Source organism: Malaya genurostris, unplaced genomic scaffold (genome assembly GCF_030247185.1).
Source record: "Malaya genurostris strain Urasoe2022 unplaced genomic scaffold, Malgen_1.1 HiC_scaffold_22, whole genome shotgun sequence".
In the NCBI taxonomy this organism is placed as follows: domain Eukaryota; kingdom Metazoa; phylum Arthropoda; class Insecta; order Diptera; family Culicidae; genus Malaya; species Malaya genurostris.
Genome location: NW_026682652.1, coordinates 84,797 through 103,496, shown reverse-complemented (window position 1 = coordinate 103,496; position 18,700 = coordinate 84,797). Strand labels below are relative to the sequence as shown.

The 18,700-nt window shown below is 31.9% G+C and overlaps 1 protein-coding gene across 1 annotated transcript in view; it reads left to right on the top strand.

Annotated features, from left to right (window-relative positions):
• The first annotated feature begins 4,772 nt into the window (after positions 1–4,772).
• Positions 4,773–18,700, top strand: part of LOC131439954 (pyrokinin-1 receptor-like) — an 84,151-nt gene continuing 70,223 nt past the window's right edge. Inside the window, exon 1 of the mRNA XM_058611075.1 lies at positions 4,773–5,268. Within this exon, the coding sequence (XP_058467058.1) occupies positions 4,857–5,268 (412 nt within the window). The 5' untranslated portion in view covers positions 4,773–4,856. The remainder of the gene's footprint in view (positions 5,269–18,700) is intronic.

The following is an 18,700-nucleotide window of genomic DNA, read 5'->3' as shown; positions in this document are numbered from 1 at the left end:
ATTTTGATTCCAGTAAGGGTAGAAAGAAATCTGAACAGCATCGCAACAGCCACCAGTGAAACTCCTGGTGTTATGCAATAGTCATAAATTATACAACAGCTTGTAAAAACGTACGGCAATTGGCGACAACACATCTGGAAGTAAAAAAGCTTAAATCAAATGACTTATTTTCCCCTGAATTCAGAATTCGTTTTCATCGTTTGACGTACAATACAGGCGGAAAGATGCTGTCGTTTTCGCCAGTGGAATTGAATTTCAAGCTTTCTGTGGCATGTCAAATCGACGACGTACGTAACTTTCCCAAACCAACGCACAGCGGAAAATCGGAAACCGGATACCACTTATACATTAAATATCAAAGCACAAGGGAAAAAAATCTACATCACGTTATTTTCGATTTCGCGGAAACCAACTGTAGATGTCCTCGAAACAGCACAGGAAGCCGATCATTGGACCCGGTCGACATAGCAACGGATGCCTATTTTTGTACTGAAAGACGCTCCTTTATTGCTATGTTAATTTTTTCCCGAAGAATCCCACAGCTACATATTAGGAACAAATATTCGGAACCAAAAAAAATAATATCTTAAAGTAGTACAATTCCGATCGCATACACAAGCCAGAAGCGACGAAAAATATGGTAAATGACAAAACTCAATAGAAAATAAACAAATTTGCTTCTAAATTAACGAATTATTTACTCATACTGAAAAAGCTTCGGCGCAATCAATTAGTCAACAGTGTATTCGCCATTAGCATTGAGAATGTCCTTAAACACATTCACGCAGAGAAAATTGTTTTTAAAAATAACTAAACTCGGGTTTCACACAACGAATTTTTTCATTGAAATAGTGACAAAATAATATCTGGGTTGATATAGCAAATAATGCTGCTTGAAACTACAAAACATGATAATTATTTTTTCTCCATTGATTAGTTTGTTTCAATCAACACTTTGATAAAAATAACAAATATTTTACTTGTACGTTCCTACCAATTTTTAGAATAACAGTTTCACATTAAATTCAATTTGAAAAATCAGTTTCAAATTAATGAACTCCAGTTGAAAGTCATAATTGTAGCGCTTTAAATTTACCAACATTCTAGTTGGAATTTAACTTAAAGCTATTTCACTTTTATTAAAATTAACATTCATTTTTTAATTCTCAAAAACAAAGCTTTTGACTGAAGCATTTACCCCTTTTGTCGAGACGACTGTATTATTCACATTCCACAATCATGTCCTGGTATCTTAATTAGTATCCAAGGATTTGTTGTTTCATCAGTCCGATCAAGATCTCTGCATCAAATTTTTTTTCTGAAACAATGTATTACGTAATGTTATACAATTTTCAACAATATTATTCTTTATCAATAGAAATAGAAGAAGCAGATTCTACTCTTAAGACAGGCCCAAATTTGTATATTGCCCGAATAATATCCTAGATAAATTGAACCAAATAGCAGTATTAAATCAATATAGACATTGCCGATAACATCAACTCAACTTTGGTTGACAAGTAATAAATAGTTAGATTATTTCCACAATAAAGATAAACGGAATAATTTTTTTTTTGCATTTAACATGACCAAAATTTTTATTCAAATTTAAACCGAGAACATTATTTATATTGAAGGGAAAATTAGTTCAAAACAACCATAGTCTAGCTAGAGATTATCATAGGGTAACGGCTCCCTATTTCATCTGAGCTCCTATTTCCATCTCATCCCTTCACCTCATTACTTTGACCATTAATCATATCTTACAACGTACCTGAACCAAACTGTAGAATATTTGAAAATGATTATTCAAGCTATTGTCACACTTTCTCATTGGAAGAAATGGTTTTAAATTCTTTGGTGATCGTTTTTTTTTTTTCATTCAAAACAAACTCACTTTTCAATTTAGGACACATTTTCGTCTCAAGATTTACAGTTCGTCATGTTTCTGAATATCTACTAATCGATTCGTCTCAAAACATGTTCACTATTTCGCACAATTACACTACTGTTGAATGCTGGATGACTTCATAATAAGTAATGTTCACTTGCCACTTGTTTAATTAATGATTAAAAACTTCAAAAATTACCCGAAAAGCAATAAAAGTCTTTAAGAATATGAGATCAAAATTTTTCACTTAGTTCACTTGATTGCGCTTTGTTTTCATCTCATTTGGTTTCGCAAAGTTGCCAAGTTTTGTCATAATGTTACAAAAAAAAATTGTTTCCCTTCTTTAAATTATCATCAACAAGTATTTTTTGGTATCCGTGACATTAGTTTAAGTATATCTCAATAAAACTGTTTCGGTTTCGAATATTACCAGAAAAAGCGTGTTGATTACTAATGAAATAACCATTGTGGAAAATCTAGCAGCACTGGTTTCTTTCCGCTATACGTCACCATTACACCGTTAAGTGTGTGTGTGTTTCATAGACTCTGAACAGAGATGCCAGATGTTTTCATAAAAAATATGTATCTACTCAATCTGTTTTCACTAATAAAATGAATCAGTTCAAATTGGTTTAAATTTTATTATAAATGTTTATCAGTGTTCATCATGAAATATTTGCACAAAAGATATTCATTTTAACATGTGATTTGTCCGTTGATTTATAAACTTTTGAAGAAGCACTGCAATCAAATACTAACAGATACTCAGAGAGATAAGTCTAACTTTTACTTCTCACTTTTTATGAACCTTTACAAATCTGTATCAAATTTAGAAAATCTGTATAAAATCTGTAATCTGATTTAAATCAGTATGCGAACGCAAAAATCTATACAATACAGATAAATCTGTATAAATGGCATCTCTCATTCTGAATTTTGTTTTTAGAAGGGATAATACCTAAATAGTAACAATTCTTTTTTTGTTTTTTTTTAAGTTCTCCAAATTAACTGCACAGTAATTTTTTTTTCATTTAAAACGAAAGGTAACGAAAACGATCCAAAGAAAAATTTTAATACGAAATGATTCCAAACTTTTTCTCGAAATATCGCGTGTTGTCTCATAGTTGACATTAGGCCCATTTTAAGGAAAATTCTGACATTTTGAACCTGAGAGTATACTAGTGCAATTAGGTTTTTTTACCGTCACTAGGTTTTTTACCGTCACTGCTAACCTCAATCGGATGAACACCTTTTGACAATTCAGCGGTACTGTTTGTAAGCATAATTTTTTGTTTATTTGTCTGTTGACAAACGGATGGGAACGTTCACGGTCCATATCGCCTAAATAGAGTTTCAAAACATTTGTTAACGATTCGTTTTACAGTTTTTTTTAAATAAAAGTGACTAGTTGTGAATTGTAAAGATGATTGTTTGAGATGTGTTCCTCGATTTTGTTTAAACTTATTTGTAAACAGTACCGCTAATTTATAGGATGAATAAAGGACCAACGATAGGATGAATCTAAAACCTTTGAGATAAAATTAGGAGCACAGTAGGGAACATATCACAAATGTTTTTAGTTGATTTTTTAAATACTATTTTAATTTCCAACGAATATGAATCAATTCCCAATGTGGAGCAAGGCGAATTAAACAGAAATATGAAAAAATCGTTGTGATTTTAGTACCTAAATCGGTGTTTTAAGACAACGTCCTTACACATGAGATGAAATAGGGAGCCAAATAGGGATGAAATTCAGGAATTTCATATAGGACCGTGAGACCTTTAATTTGAATCTAAGTTTGTGGAAATCGGTCAAACTATCACTGAGAAAAGTGAGTGAGATCCATTTTGGTATATATGACCACTATTTCCGGTGCTTCCGGAACCGGATACCGTGAACCAGAATAACCGGAATCGGTTTGTTTAGTTGTCTACTGAAAATTGCTATCGATTTGTGTAGTTTTTAGGCCAGTTACGTGTTTTGTTTCGCCGGTTTAAGTGACGGTGTACAATATTGAACACACTTTACCCAATAACTCCGGAACCGGAAGTCGGATCCGGATGAAATTCAGGAATTCCGTATGGGACCATTAGACCTTTCATTTGAAACTAAGTTTGTCAAAATCGGTTGAGCCATCTCGGAGAAAACCTAGTGAGATTATTTGACACACACAGACATTGCTCAGCTCGATGAACTAAGTCGAATGGCATATGACACTTTACTAGTCGGCTTTTCAAGTGGTTGCATAACCTTTCTATATGAGAAAGGCAAAAAACAAATTCTCAAGAAGTAAAATATAGCAAATATAAAAAATCAGCGAGAATATCGAAATTAGTGAATATTGCAAAACTGCAAAGAAAAATACCCAAAAAAATATAACCAGAATTGTAAAATAATTCTGAAATTGCTGAAATAACAAACGTTGGTGAAGCTTGTCTCGGAACAAATGAAAACTAATAAAAAAAACCGATGTCTCTCTTCATCCTTCTGCTCGAATAGATTTGCGACCAAGAAAAGAAGACAACTTTCCGAAACACCTTAAAAAAACTTTTGATTTAAGGTAGAGTCAATCTAATAACGAAGTCTATATTTAGGACCGGTTCATTTCATTGAAAATCAAAAGGCGCCCGATAAAATTCTTTACACAATTTGGACGTGTCAAAAATAAATTCCCTCTAACAGAAGTCATTCACAAGAACTCTTTCATTTGGAATTCTATCGCCTCCCCCCATCGCATCGTACCCCAATTCGATTCCAATCAATCCGAAGTCAAGTCCCAAAATGAGGGCAAATTGATTTATGGAGGAGACAAAAAAGTGACACCGTATCTAAACATTTTTCATTTGCTTACCCTTTTTTTTTGCAGGAAACATCTCGACCTGAATCGAATGACTAGATAAGGGTCGTTCGAGTGCTGTCCGGAAACATAATACTGAGCCTGAACCCGAACCCGGTTGTGTCATGATGGAACTGCAACTGCCGACGACTGGCACCATGTTCAATCGGTCCCTGATATATCTGGAACTGGTTGCCGTCAGTTCACCAACCGCAACCCTAACCGGCAATAGTACCGGTGGTTTCGTGACCGGATTCGACCTGCTGCTACCCCAGCAACCGTTCGTGAACACAAATCAAACCACCGTGCAGGGCGATGATGGCGATGGTGCACTGGTTAACGAAAATTTCGGAACTACGGCGGATTCGATTTGCATAATCCTGCCCATCACCATTTTCTACTGCTTCATCTTTGTGGCCGGCATCCTCGGTAATCTGGCCATCTGCATAGTGATTGCGAGGAATCGTTCCATGCACACGGCCACCAACTACTATCTGTTCAATCTGGCCGTGTCCGATTTTCTGCTGCTGCTGTTCGGTAAGTATTTTGGGGACGACGACGACGACGAATGAAAGTCACAATTCCCAACTGGGAGGAGCTTTAGACATGTTTCGGTATGGGAAGCCAATAAGATTAGACGATCGTATCTAGAAATAAGATTATGGGGAAAACCAAATTTTCTATTATTTTTCAAAATAACTAGAAAAATTATGCTGATTCTTGGATAATACTTCCATTAGAGATTTTCTGCGTCGTTTTGAGATTTTTTTTTGCCATTGATGTTCATCAGACAAACAACAGCCTAAATGCTAAAAGTTGAAGATATGTTTAATGTAGAAAAGAAACTGGTTTTTGCTTTCCAATATCTGCAAGCACTCCACCGCAAAGATTGTCCCAGATAATGGAAATAGTACGAAATATCAATGAATATTTAATTTTCGTTAAATATACTTTCAATACTAGACTAGCACAACAGATTAATATTTTCGATATTTGCTATCTAGCGACTGTATGCTTGCTGGTGAAGCTTCTTGTGAACGTTGCCCATAAGCAGGGCTGGCAAAATCACGATCAAAAAATCATCAAATCACGATCACTACTGATCATGAATCACTTGTGATCTTTCCTTTAAAGATCACTACTGATCTGATCTTTTTACGATCAGTTAATCAGTCATCTCCAAATCACATCTAGGACGATCGGCAATGATCTTCCGTTACACAAAATCACTGCTGATTTTGAAACACAGCTGATCTAGATTTTTGTAAAATCAATCATTGGATGATTTGATCTGTTTTGAGCATTGTGACAAAAATCAAACGTGATCGTGATCAGACATGAATGCAAATTGATTTACTTTTTAAATCGTTGATGTTGTGTTTCATCTGGTGAGGGGTGCGAAAATTGATGACAATAGAAAATTATGCATCCAACAAAAGATTAACGGTACGTAATAGGGCGTGTCAATCAAAATCAATAAGTTTTGATGTTTCGAATGCGTGAAGGTGTTCAAATCGGTGAAAATTTTCTGTTTTGTCGCTTTTGGGAATCTAATGATGGGTGAAAGAGCGTGTCAATGGGGCTTCAAAATCAATAAATTTTGATGTTTCGAATGCGTGGAGGTGTTCAAATCGGAGAAAATATTCTGTTTTGTCGCTTTTGGGAATCTAATGATGGGTGCAAGAGCGTGTCAATGGGGCTTCAAAATCAATAAGTTTTGATGTTTCGAATGCGTGGAGGTGTTCAAATCGGTGAAAATTTTCTGTTTTGTCGCTTTTGGGAATCTAATGATGGGTGAAAGAGCGTGTCAATGGGGTTTGAAAATCAATAAGTTTTGATGTTTCGAATGCGTGAAGGTGTTCAAATCGGTGAAAATTTTCTGTTTTGTCGCTTTTGGGAATCTAATGATGGGTGAAAGAGCGTGTCAATGGGGCTTCAAAATCAATAAGTTTTGATGTTTCGAATGCGTGGAGGTGTTCAAATCGGAGAAAATATTCTGTTTTGTCGCTTTTGGGAATCTAATGATGGGTGAAAGAGCGTGTCAATGGGGCTTCAAAATCAATAAGTTTTGATGTTTCGAATGCGTGGAGGTGTTCAAATCGGTGAAAATTTTCTGTTTTGTCGCTTTTGGGAATCTAATGATGGGTGAAAGAGCGTGTCAATGGGGTTTGAAAATCAATAAGTTTTGATGTTTCGAATGCGTGAAGGTGTTCAAATCGGTGAAAATTTTCTGTTTTGTCGCTTTTGGGAATCTAATGATGGGTGAAAGAGCGTGTCAATGGGGCTTCAAAATCAATAAGTTTTGATGTTTCGAATGCGTGGAGGTGTTCAAATCGGAGAAAATATTCTGTTTTGTCGCTTTTGGGAATCTAATGATGGGTGAAAGAGCGTGTCAATGGGGCTTCAAAATCAATAAGTTTTGATGTTTCGAATGCGTGGAGGTGTTCAAATCGGTGAAAATTTTCTGTTTTGTCGCTTTTGGGAATCTAATGATGGGTGAAAGAGCGTGTCAATGGGGTTTGAAAATCAATAAGTTTTGATGTTTCGAATGCGTGGAGGTGTTCAAATCGGTGAAAATTTTCTGTTTTGTCGCTTTTGGGAATCTAATGATGGGTGAAAGAGCGTGTCAATGGGGTTTGAAAATCAATAAGTTTTGATGTTTCGAATGCGTGGAGGTGTTCAAATCGGAGAAAATATTCTGTTTTGTCGCTTTTGGGAATCTAATGATGGGTGAAAGAGCGTGTCAATGGGGTTTGAAAATCAATAAGTTTTGATGTTTCGAATGCGTGAAGGTGTTCAAATCGGTGAAAATTTTCTGTTTTGTCGCTTTTGGGAATCTAATGATGGGTGAAAGAGCGTGTCAATGGGGTTTGAAAATCAATAAGTTTTGATGTTTCGAATGCGTGGAGGTGTTCAAATCGGTGAAAATTTTCTGTTTTGTCGCTTTTGGGAATCTAATGATGGGTGAAAGAGCGTGTCAATGGGGTTTGAAAATCAATAAGTTTTGATGTTTCGAATGCGTGAAGGTGTTCAAATCGGTGAAAATTTTCTGTTTTGTCGCTTTTGGGAATCTAATTATGGGTGAAAGAGCGTGTCAATGGGGCTTCAAAATCAATAAGTTTTGATGTTCCGAATGCGTGGAGGTGTTCAAATCGGAGAAAATATTCTGTTTTGTCGCTTTTGGGAATCTAATGATGGGTGAAAGAGCGTGTCAATGGGGCTTCAAAATCAATAAGTTTTGATGTTTCGAATGCGTGGAGGTGTTCAAATCGGTGAAAATTTTCTGTTTTGTCGCTTTTGGGAATCTAATGATGGATGAAAGAGCGTGTCAATGGGGTTTGAAAATCAATAAGTTTTGATGTTTCGAATGCGTGGAGGTGTTCAAATCGGTGAAAATTTTCTGTTTTGTCGCTTTTGGGAATCTAATGATGGGTGAAAGAGCGTGTCAATGGGGTTTGAAAATCAATAAGTTTTGATGTTTCGAATGCGTGGAGGTGTTCAAATCGGAGAAAATATTCTGTTTTGTCGCTTTTGGGAATCTAATGATGGGTGAAAGAGCGTGTCAATGGGGTTTGAAAATCAATAAGTTTTGATGTTTCGAATGCGTGGAGGTGTTCAAATCGGAGAAAATATTCTGTTTTGTCGCTTTTGGGAATCTAATGATGGGTGAAAGAGCGTGTCAATGGGGTTTGAAAATCAATAAGTTTTGATGTTTCGAATGCGTGAAGGTGTTCAAATCGGTGAAAATTTTCTGTTTTGTCGCTTTTGGGAATCTAATGATGGGTGAAAGAGCGTGTCAATGGGGCTTCAAAATCAATAAGTTTTGATGTTTCGAATGCGTGGAGGTGTTCAAATCGGAGAAAATATTCTGTTTTGTCGCTTTTGGGAATCTAATGATGGGTGAAAGAGCGTGTCAATGGGGCTTCAAAATCAATAAGTTTTGATGTTTCGAATGCGTGGAGGTGTTCAAATCGGAGAAAATTTTCTGTTTTGTCGCTTTTGGGAATCTAATGATGGGTGAAAGAGCGTGTCAATGGGGTTTGAAAATCAATAAGTTTTGATGTTTCGAATGCGTGGAGGTGTTCAAATCGGAGAAAATATTCTGTTTTGTCGCTTTTGGGAATCTAATGATGGGTGAAAGAGCGTGTCAATGGGGCTTCAAAATCAATAAGTTTTGATGTTTCGAATGCGTGGAGGTGTTCAAATCGGTGAAAATTTTCTGTTTTGTCGCTTTTGGGAATCTAATGATGGGTGAAAGAGCGTGTCAATGGGGTTTGAAAATCAATAAGTTTTGATGTTTCGAATGCGTGGAGGTGTTCAAATCGGTGAAAATTTTCTGTTTTGTCGCTTTTGGGAATCTAATGATGGGTGAAAGAGCGTGTCAATGGGGTTTGAAAATCAATAAGTTTTGATGTTTCGAATGCGTGAAGGTGTTCAAATCGGTGAAAATTTTCTGTTTTGTCGCTTTTGGGAATCTAATGATGGGTAAAAGAGCGTGTCAATGGGGCTTCAAAATCAATAAGTTTTGATGTTTCGAATGCGTGGAGGTGTTCAAATCGGAGAAAATATTCTGTTTTGTCGCTTTTGGGAATCTAATGATGGGTGAAAGAGCGTGTCAATGGGGCTTCAAAATCAATAAGTTTTGATGTTTCGAATGCGTGGAGGTGTTCAAATCGGAGAAAATATTCTGTTTTGTCGCTTTTGGGAATCTAATGATGGGTGAAAGAGCGTGTCAATGGGGTTTGAAAATCAATAAGTTTTGATGTTTCGAATGCGTGGAGGTGTTCAAATCGGTGAAAATTTTCTGTTTTGTCGCTTTTGGGAATCTAATGATGGGTGAAAGAGCGTGTCAATGGGGTTTGAAAATCAATAAGTTTTGATGTTTCGAATGCGTGGAGGTGTTCAAATCGGAGAAAATATTCTGTTTTGTCGCTTTTGGGAATCTAATGATGGGTGAAAGAGCGTGTCAATGGGGCTTCAAAATCAATAAGTTTTGATGTTTCAAATGCGTGGAGGTGTTCAAATCGGTGAAAATTTTCTGTTTTGTCGCTTTTGGGAATCTAATGATGGGTGAAAGAGCGTGTCAATGGGGTTTGAAAATCAATAAGTTTTGATGTTTCGAATGCGTGGAGGTGTTCAAATCGGTGAAAATTTTTTGTTTTGTCGCTTTTGGGAATCTAATGATGGGTGAAAGAGCGTGTCAATGGGGTTTGAAAATCAATAAGTTTTGATGTTTCGAATGCGTGAAGGTGTTCAAATCGGTGAAAATTTTCTGTTTTGTCGCTTTTGGGAATCTAATGATGGGTGAAAGAGCGTGTCAATGGGGCTTCAAAATCAATAAGTTTTGATGTTTCGAATGCGTGGAGGTGTTCAAATCGGAGAAAATATTCTGTTTTGTCGCTTTTGGGAATCTAATGATGGGTGAAAGAGCGTGTCAATGGGGCTTCAAAATCAATAAGTTTTGATGTTTCGAATGCGTGGAGGTGTTCAAATCGGAGAAAATTTTCTGTTTTGTCGCTTTTGGGAATCTAATGATGGGTGAAAGAGCGTGTCAATGGGGCTTCAAAATCAATAAGTTTTGATGTTTCGAATGCGTGGAGGTGTTCAAATCGGTGAAAATTTTCTGTTTTGTCGCTTTTGGGAATCTAATGATGGGTGAAAGAGCGTGTCAATGGGGTTTGAAAATCAATAAGTTTTGATGTTTCGAATGCGTGGAGGTGTTCAAATCGGTGAAAATTTTCTGTTTTGTCGCTTTTGGGAATCTAATGATGGGTGAAAGAGCGTGTCAATGGGGTTTGAAAATCAATAAGTTTTGATGTTTCGAATGCGTGAAGGTGTTCAAATCGGTGAAAATTTTCTGTTTTGTCGCTTTTGGGAATCTAATGATGGGTAAAAGAGCGTGTCAATGGGGCTTCAAAATCAATAAGTTTTGATGTTTCGAATGCGTGGAGGTGTTCAAATCGGAGAAAATATTCTGTTTTGTCGCTTTTGGGAATCTAATGATGGGTGAAAGAGCGTGTCAATGGGGCTTCAAAATCAATAAGTTTTGATGTTTCGAATGCGTGGAGGTGTTCAAATCGGAGAAAATATTCTGTTTTGTCGCTTTTGGGAATCTAATGATGGGTGAAAGAGCGTGTCAATGGGGTTTGAAAATCAATAAGTTTTGATGTTTCGAATGCGTGGAGGTGTTCAAATCGGTGAAAATTTTCTGTTTTGTCGCTTTTGGGAATCTAATGATGGGTGAAAGAGCGTGTCAATGGGGTTTGAAAATCAATAAGTTTTGATGTTTCGAATGCGTGGAGGTGTTCAAATCGGAGAAAATATTCTGTTTTGTCGCTTTTGGGAATCTAATGATGGGTGAAAGAGCGTGTCAATGGGGCTTCAAAATCAATAAGTTTTGATGTTTCGAATGCGTGGAGGTGTTCAAATCGGTGAAAATTTTCTGTTTTGTCGCTTTTGGGAATCTAATGATGGGTGAAAGAGCGTGTCAATGGGGTTTGAAAATCAATAAGTTTTGATGTTTCGAATGCGTGGAGGTGTTCAAATCGGTGAAAATTTTTTGTTTTGTCGCTTTTGGGAATCTAATGATGGGTGAAAGAGCGTGTCAATGGGGTTTGAAAATCAATAAGTTTTGATGTTTCGAATGCGTGAAGGTGTTCAAATCGGTGAAAATTTTCTGTTTTGTCGCTTTTGGGAATCTAATGATGGGTGAAAGAGCGTGTCAATGGGGCTTCAAAATCAATAAGTTTTGATGTTTCGAATGCGTGGAGGTGTTCAAATCGGTGAAAATTTTCTGTTTTGTCGCTTTTGGGAATCTAATGATGGGTGCAAGAGCGTGTCAATGGGGCTTCAAAATCAATAAGTTTTGATGTTTCGAATGCGTGAAGGTGTTCAAATCGGTGAAAATTTTCTGTTTTGTCGCTTTTGGGAATCTAATGATGGGTGACAGAGCCTGTCAATAGGATTATCAATCAAAAATCAAATCGAATCAAACGATATCAAAAGTTGTTTTATGTTTCCTTCATATTATATATTTTTATATTAGGTCACAAGGCAAACCTTTTGTCTACATTTTTACTTGGGTAATAGTTAATAAAAAAAATCTTAAATCTAAACGAAACGAATTGAATCAAATGAAAAAGTTTTAATTTTGTTTACGCGAGAGACTGTTCAAATCGATGAATTTTTTCATATATGTTTCTTTCAAGAATGATGGGTGAATAAGTGTGTCAATGGGACTTGTAATAACACATTCAGTTTGAAGTTTAAAACGAAATCTTGTTGTACTTTATTTAAAATCACCTTTTTATATCCTATCCTCTCCTAACTTAGCTAAACTAAATTTTACAGTATGGATTGCTAGAAATCCGGGGGGAGGAGTTAGAACGCGCAGCGTAAATCCGATTTAACCAATGACATGTCTCGGTCATTGTATTGTATTTGAGTAGGAGAGAGTGAGTAATGTTTCTAGACAAGTGTGTGAGTGTGATACAGAGAGGGGAGGTTGAGAGTAGTCAGGTTTAACTCTCGTGAGTGTCGGTTCGAGTCTTTGTGTTTTCCTGGGTTACTGTTATTCTAGGTCATGCCATATGGCACTGTTTGAGAGAGGTGTAGAGGTGTGGAAAGTGGAGAAGCGGGGAAATGACATAACTGAATTGTTTTTAGTTGATATTTGATGCTTAAGTTTCCGTGTTTATACTTGTCGTATGAATGCGATATTTTTCGTTGGGCTGAAGTAAGTGCTGACAATTTAATTGTCTTATGTAGGTGAAGTTTATATTTCAAGTGGGTTTCTGGGTTTCATGACTTGGTGTCGAGTGGAAATTTGTCGAGTACGTGTTTTATGGAAATTTGTCAAGTGCGTGTGGTCTGAAGTGTGGGAAAGATTTACTTTTGAATATTTTACATGGTCTGGGATGTGTGAAAGATTTAATGTTACATGGTCTGAAATGTGTGAAAGGTTTAATGTTACATGGTCTGAAATGTGTGAAAGATTTAATGTTACATGCTCATATTACAACGAGTTAGTTCCAACGCATTGAATGCGGGAGGATGTTCAAATGGATAGTTGATCATTTCACACGCAAATAATTCAGCATTATTAGTTGGGTGATAAACGTCTTAATTTAAAAAAAAAACAATAGATGATATAAATGACATTCTGTGAATCGATATTAATTCTAATGGCACTATATGTGGAATGAGATACAAACTGTTTAAAGAATGTATGATAAACTTGTATAAATGCGACTGTAAATCAGATCGTCTTCATTTTCCATTAGAAACCCTCACAATAAACGACAGTCTGATTTTGATCATGTTTTGCCTTCTAATATTCTAAACGATTTAAGATCAGTATGAAAATATTTAGAACAAAAGGCATTTTAAACTTGTCAAGCGATATTCAATTTTTTTCTCGCACTTTCGATTTATAAAATTACCATATGTTTGTAATGTTCAAAAATAAGCCGTGTAGAATTAATTCATATTCATTATGATTCTAAATTCTACAATAACGACCATGTTTATGGTAATGTAATCGAATTTTGAATGCATTTATAGTGTAATGCTTGCAAGGTTATGCTCAGAATAAAAATTATTGTTTATCCACTGTTGGTGTTAGAACGTGTGTTGAAAATAAAGCATTTTTTTGGTTCCAACAATAGTAAATACATGTTCATACATATACTTATACATTTGATGTATCGTTCAAGCCATTTAGCCTATATTCCATCTTATTCGATGGCAAACGATTTTGTTATCAATAGTCACATAAATTATGTTATGGCAATACTTAGTATGCTATTGTTTGATGTTACATATTTTCAACCAAAGCAACAAAAACTGTTTACGCTCCTAAGTTAACATAAGCCTGACTTTTTAAGAATTTCTATTTGCTGCAAGGGTATATACCTAGTATTGTAATGATGACTTTTTTATGGACATATTTAAGAAAACAATATAAGTTTCATTTAGAAGATTTTCGACAACTATGACCGAAAAATGGATTATAGTGACTTTATTTTGCCATCAACTAAAAACACTTACAAATTGAAATATTTTTTGCGGCAGTTTTGAAGTTTTCGCACCTTTTTTGCGCCGTCACTAATACGACCATTGCAACACTCCCCAGGTTTCCAATCTGGACAGCATAATATCACTAATTGGCATTATAGTCGCTCTAGGGACTGCTTTAATACCGGCTTTAGCAAAATACATACAAAAGATACAAATTAGAGTTCTAAATTAAAATTTTATAACTGCATTACAATTCATGTTATTACATTTCATAAAGTAGAAATCTCTATTCAGTTTCATAATTTTTTTCTATCACATATATAAATTTGTTTGATTTTGATTTGATTTTGATTTGATTTTGATTTGATTTTGATTTGATTTTGATTTGATTTTGATTTGATTTTGATTTGATTTTGATTTGATTTTGATTTGATTTTGATTTGATTTTGATTTGATTTTGATTTGATTTTGATTTGATTTTGATTTGATTTTGATTTGATTTTGATTTGATTTTGATTTGATTTTGATTTGATTTTGATTTGATTTTGATTTGATTTTGATTTGATTTTGATTTGATTTTGATTTGATTTTGATTTGATTTTGATTTGATTTTGATTTGATTTTGATTTGATTTTGATTTGATTTTGATTTGATTTTGATTTGATTTTGATTTGATTTTGATTTGATTTTGATTTGATTTTGATTTGATTTTGATTTGATTTTGATTTGATTTTGATTTGATTTTGATTTGATTTTGATTTGATTTTGATTTGATTTTGATTTGATTTTGATTTGATTTTGATTTGATTTTGATTTGATTTTGATTTGATTTTGATTTGATTTTGATTTGATTTTGATTTGATTTTGATTTGATTTTGATTTGATTTTGATTTGATTTTGATTTGATTTTGATTTGATTTTGATTTGATTTTGATTTGATTTTGATTTGATTTTGATTTGATTTTGATTTGATTTTGATTTGATTTTGATTTGATTTTGATTTGATTTTGATTTGATTTTGATTTGATTTTGATTTGATTTTGATTTGATTTTGATTTGATTTTGATTTGATTTTGATTTGATTTTGATTTGATTTTGATTTGATTTTGATTTGATTTTGATTTGATTTTGATTTGATTTTGATTTGATTTTGATTTGATTTTGATTTGATTTTGATTTGATTTTGATTTGATTTTGATTTGATTTTGATTTGATTTTGATTTGATTTTGATTTGATTTTGATTTGATTTTGATTTGATTTTGATTTGATTTTGATTTGATTTTGATTTGATTTTGATTTGATTTTGATTTGATTTTGATTTGATTTTGATTTGATTTTGATTTGATTTTGATTTGATTTTGATTTGATTTTGATTTGATTTTGATTTGATTTTGATTTGATTTTGATTTGATTTTGATTTGATTTTGATTTGATTTTGATTTGATTTTGATTTGATTTTGATTTGATTTTGATTTGATTTTGATTTGATTTTGATTTGATTTTGATTTGATTTTGATTTGATTTTGATTTGATTTTGATTTGATTTTGATTTGATTTTGATTTGATTTTGATTTGATTTTGATTTGATTTTGATTTGATTTTGATTTGATTTTGATTTGATTTTGATTTGATTTTGATTTGATTTTGATTTGATTTTGATTTGATTTTGATTTGATTTTGATTTGATTTTGATTTGATTTTGATTTGATTTTGATTTGATTTTGATTTGATTTTGATTTGATTTTGATTTGATTTTGATTTGATTTTGATTTGATTTTGATTTGATTTTGATTTGATTTTGATTTGATTTTGATTTGATTTTGATTTGATTTTGATTTGATTTTGATTTGATTTTGATTTGATTTTGATTTGATTTTGATTTGATTTTGATTTGATTTTGATTTGATTTTGATTTGATTTTGATTTGATTTTGATTTGATTTTGATTTGATTTTGATTTGATTTTGATTTGATTTTGATTTGATTTTGATTTGATTTTGATTTGATTTTGATTTGATTTTGATTTGATTTTGATTTGATTTTGATTTGATTTTGATTTGATTTTGATTTGATTTTGATTTGATTTTGATTTGATTTTGATTTGATTTTGATTTGATTTTGATTTGATTTTGATTTGATTTTGATTTGATTTTGATTTGATTTTGATTTGATTTTGATTTGATTTTGATTTGATTTTGATTTGATTTTGATTTGATTTTGATTTGATTTTGATTTGATTTTGATTTGATTTTGATTTGATTTTGATTTGATTTTGATTTGATTTTGATTTGATTTTGATTTGATTTTGATTTGATTTTGATTTGATTTTGATTTGATTTTGATTTGATTTTGATTTGATTTTGATTTGATTTTGATTTGATTTTGATTTGATTTTGATTTGATTTTGATTTGATTTTGATTTTGATTTGATTTTGATTTGATTTTGATTTGATTTTGATTTGATTTTGATTTGATTTTGATTTGATTTTGATTTGATTTTGATTTGATTTTGATTTGATTTTGATTTGATTTTGATTTGATTTTGATTTGATTTTGATTTGATTTTGATTTGATTTTGATTTGATTTTGATTTGATTTTGATTTGATTTTGATTTGATTTTGATTTGATTTTGATTTGATTTTGATTTGATTTTGATTTGATTTTGATTTGATTTTGATTTGATTTTGATTTGATTTTGATTTGATTTTGATTTGATTTTGATTTGATTTTGATTTGATTTTGATTTGATTTTGATTTGATTTTGATTTGATTTTGATTTGATTTTGATTTGATTTTGATTTGATTTTGATTTGATTTTGATTTGATTTTGATTTGATTTTGATTTGATTTTGATTTGATTTTGATTTGATTTTGATTTGATTTTGATTTGATTTTGATTTGATTTTGATTTGATTTTGATTTGATTTTGATTTGATTTTGATTTGATTTTGATTTGATTTTGATTTGATTTTGATTTGATTTTGATTTGATTTTGATTTGATTTTGATTTGATTTTGATTTGATTTTGATTTGATTTTGATTTGATTTTGATTTGATTTTGATTTGATTTTGATTTGATTTTGATTTGATTTTGATTTGATTTTGATTTGATTTTGATTTGATTTTGATTTGATTTTGATTTGATTTTGATTTGATTTTGATTTGATTTTGATTTGATTTTGATTTGATTTTGATTTGATTTTGATTTGATTTTGATTTGATTTTGATTTGATTTTGATTTGATTTTGATTTGATTTTGATTTGATTTTGATTTGATTTTGATTTGATTTTGATTTGATTTTGATTTGATTTTGATTTGATTTTGATTTGATTTTGATTTGATTTTGATTTGATTTTGATTTGATTTTGATTTGATTTTGATTTGATTTTGATTTGATTTTGATTTGATTTTGATTTGATTTTGATTTGATTTTGATTTGATTTTGATTTGATTTTGATTTGATTTTGATTTGATTTTGATTTGATTTTGATTTGATTTTGATTTGATTTTGATTTGATTTTGATTTGATTTTGATTTGATTTTGATTTGATTTTGATTTGATTTTGATTTGATTTTGATTTGATTTTGATTTGATTTTGATTTGATTTTGATTTGATTTTGATTTGATTTTGATTTGATTTTGATTTGATTTTGATTTGATTTTGATTTGATTTTGATTTGATTTTGATTTGATTTTGATTTGATTTTGATTTGATTTTGATTTGATTTTGATTTGATTTTGATTTGATTTTGATTTGATTTTGATTTGATTTTGATTTGATTTTGATTTGATTTTGATTTGATTTTGATTTGATTTTGATTTGATTTTGATTTGATTTTGATTTGATTTTGATTTGATTTTGATTTGATTTTGATTTGATTTTGATTTGATTTTGATTTGATTTTGATTTGATTTTGATTTGATTTTGATTTGATTTTGATTTGATTTTGATTTGATTTTGATTTGATTTTGATTTGATTTTGATTTGATTTTGATTTGATTTTGATTTGATTTTGATTTGATTTTGATTTGATTTTGATTTGATTTTGATTTGATTTTGATTTGATTTTGATTTGATTTTGATTTGATTTTGATTTGATTTTGATTTGATTTTGATTTGATTTTGATTTGATTTTGATTTGATTTTGATTTGATTTTGATTTGATTTTGATTTGATTTTGATTTGATTTTGATTTGATTTTGATTTGATTTTGATTTGATTTTGATTTGATTTTGATTTGATTTTGATTTGATTTTGATATGATTTTGATTTGATTTTGATTTGATTTTGATTTGATTTTGATTTGATTTTGATTTGATTTTGATTTGATTTTGATTTGATTTTGATTTGATTTTGATTTGATTTTGATTTGATTTTGATTTGATTTTGATTTGATTTTGATTTGATTTTGATTTGATTTTGATTTGATTTTGATTTGATTTTGATTTGATTTTGATTTGATTTTGAATTGATTTTGATTTGATTTTGACATCAAAACTTATTGATTTTCAAACCCCATTGACACGCTCTTTCACCCATCATTAGATTCCCAAAAGCGACAAAACAGAATATTTTCTCCGATTTGAACACCTCCACGCATTCGAAACATCAAAACTTATTGATTTTCAAACCCCATTGACACGCTCTTTCACCCATCATTAGATTTCCAAAACCGACAAAACAGAATATTTTCTCCGATTTGAACACCTCCACGCATTCGAAACATCAAAATTTATTGATTTTGAAGCCCCATTGACACGCTCTTTCACCCATCATTAGATTCCCAAAAGCGACAAAACAGAATATTTTCTCCGATTTGAACACCTCCACGCATTCGAAACATCAAAACTTATTGATTTTCAAACCCCATTGACACGCTCTTTCACCCATCATTAGATTCCCAAAAGCGACAAAACAGAAAATTTTCTCCGATTTGAACACCTCCAC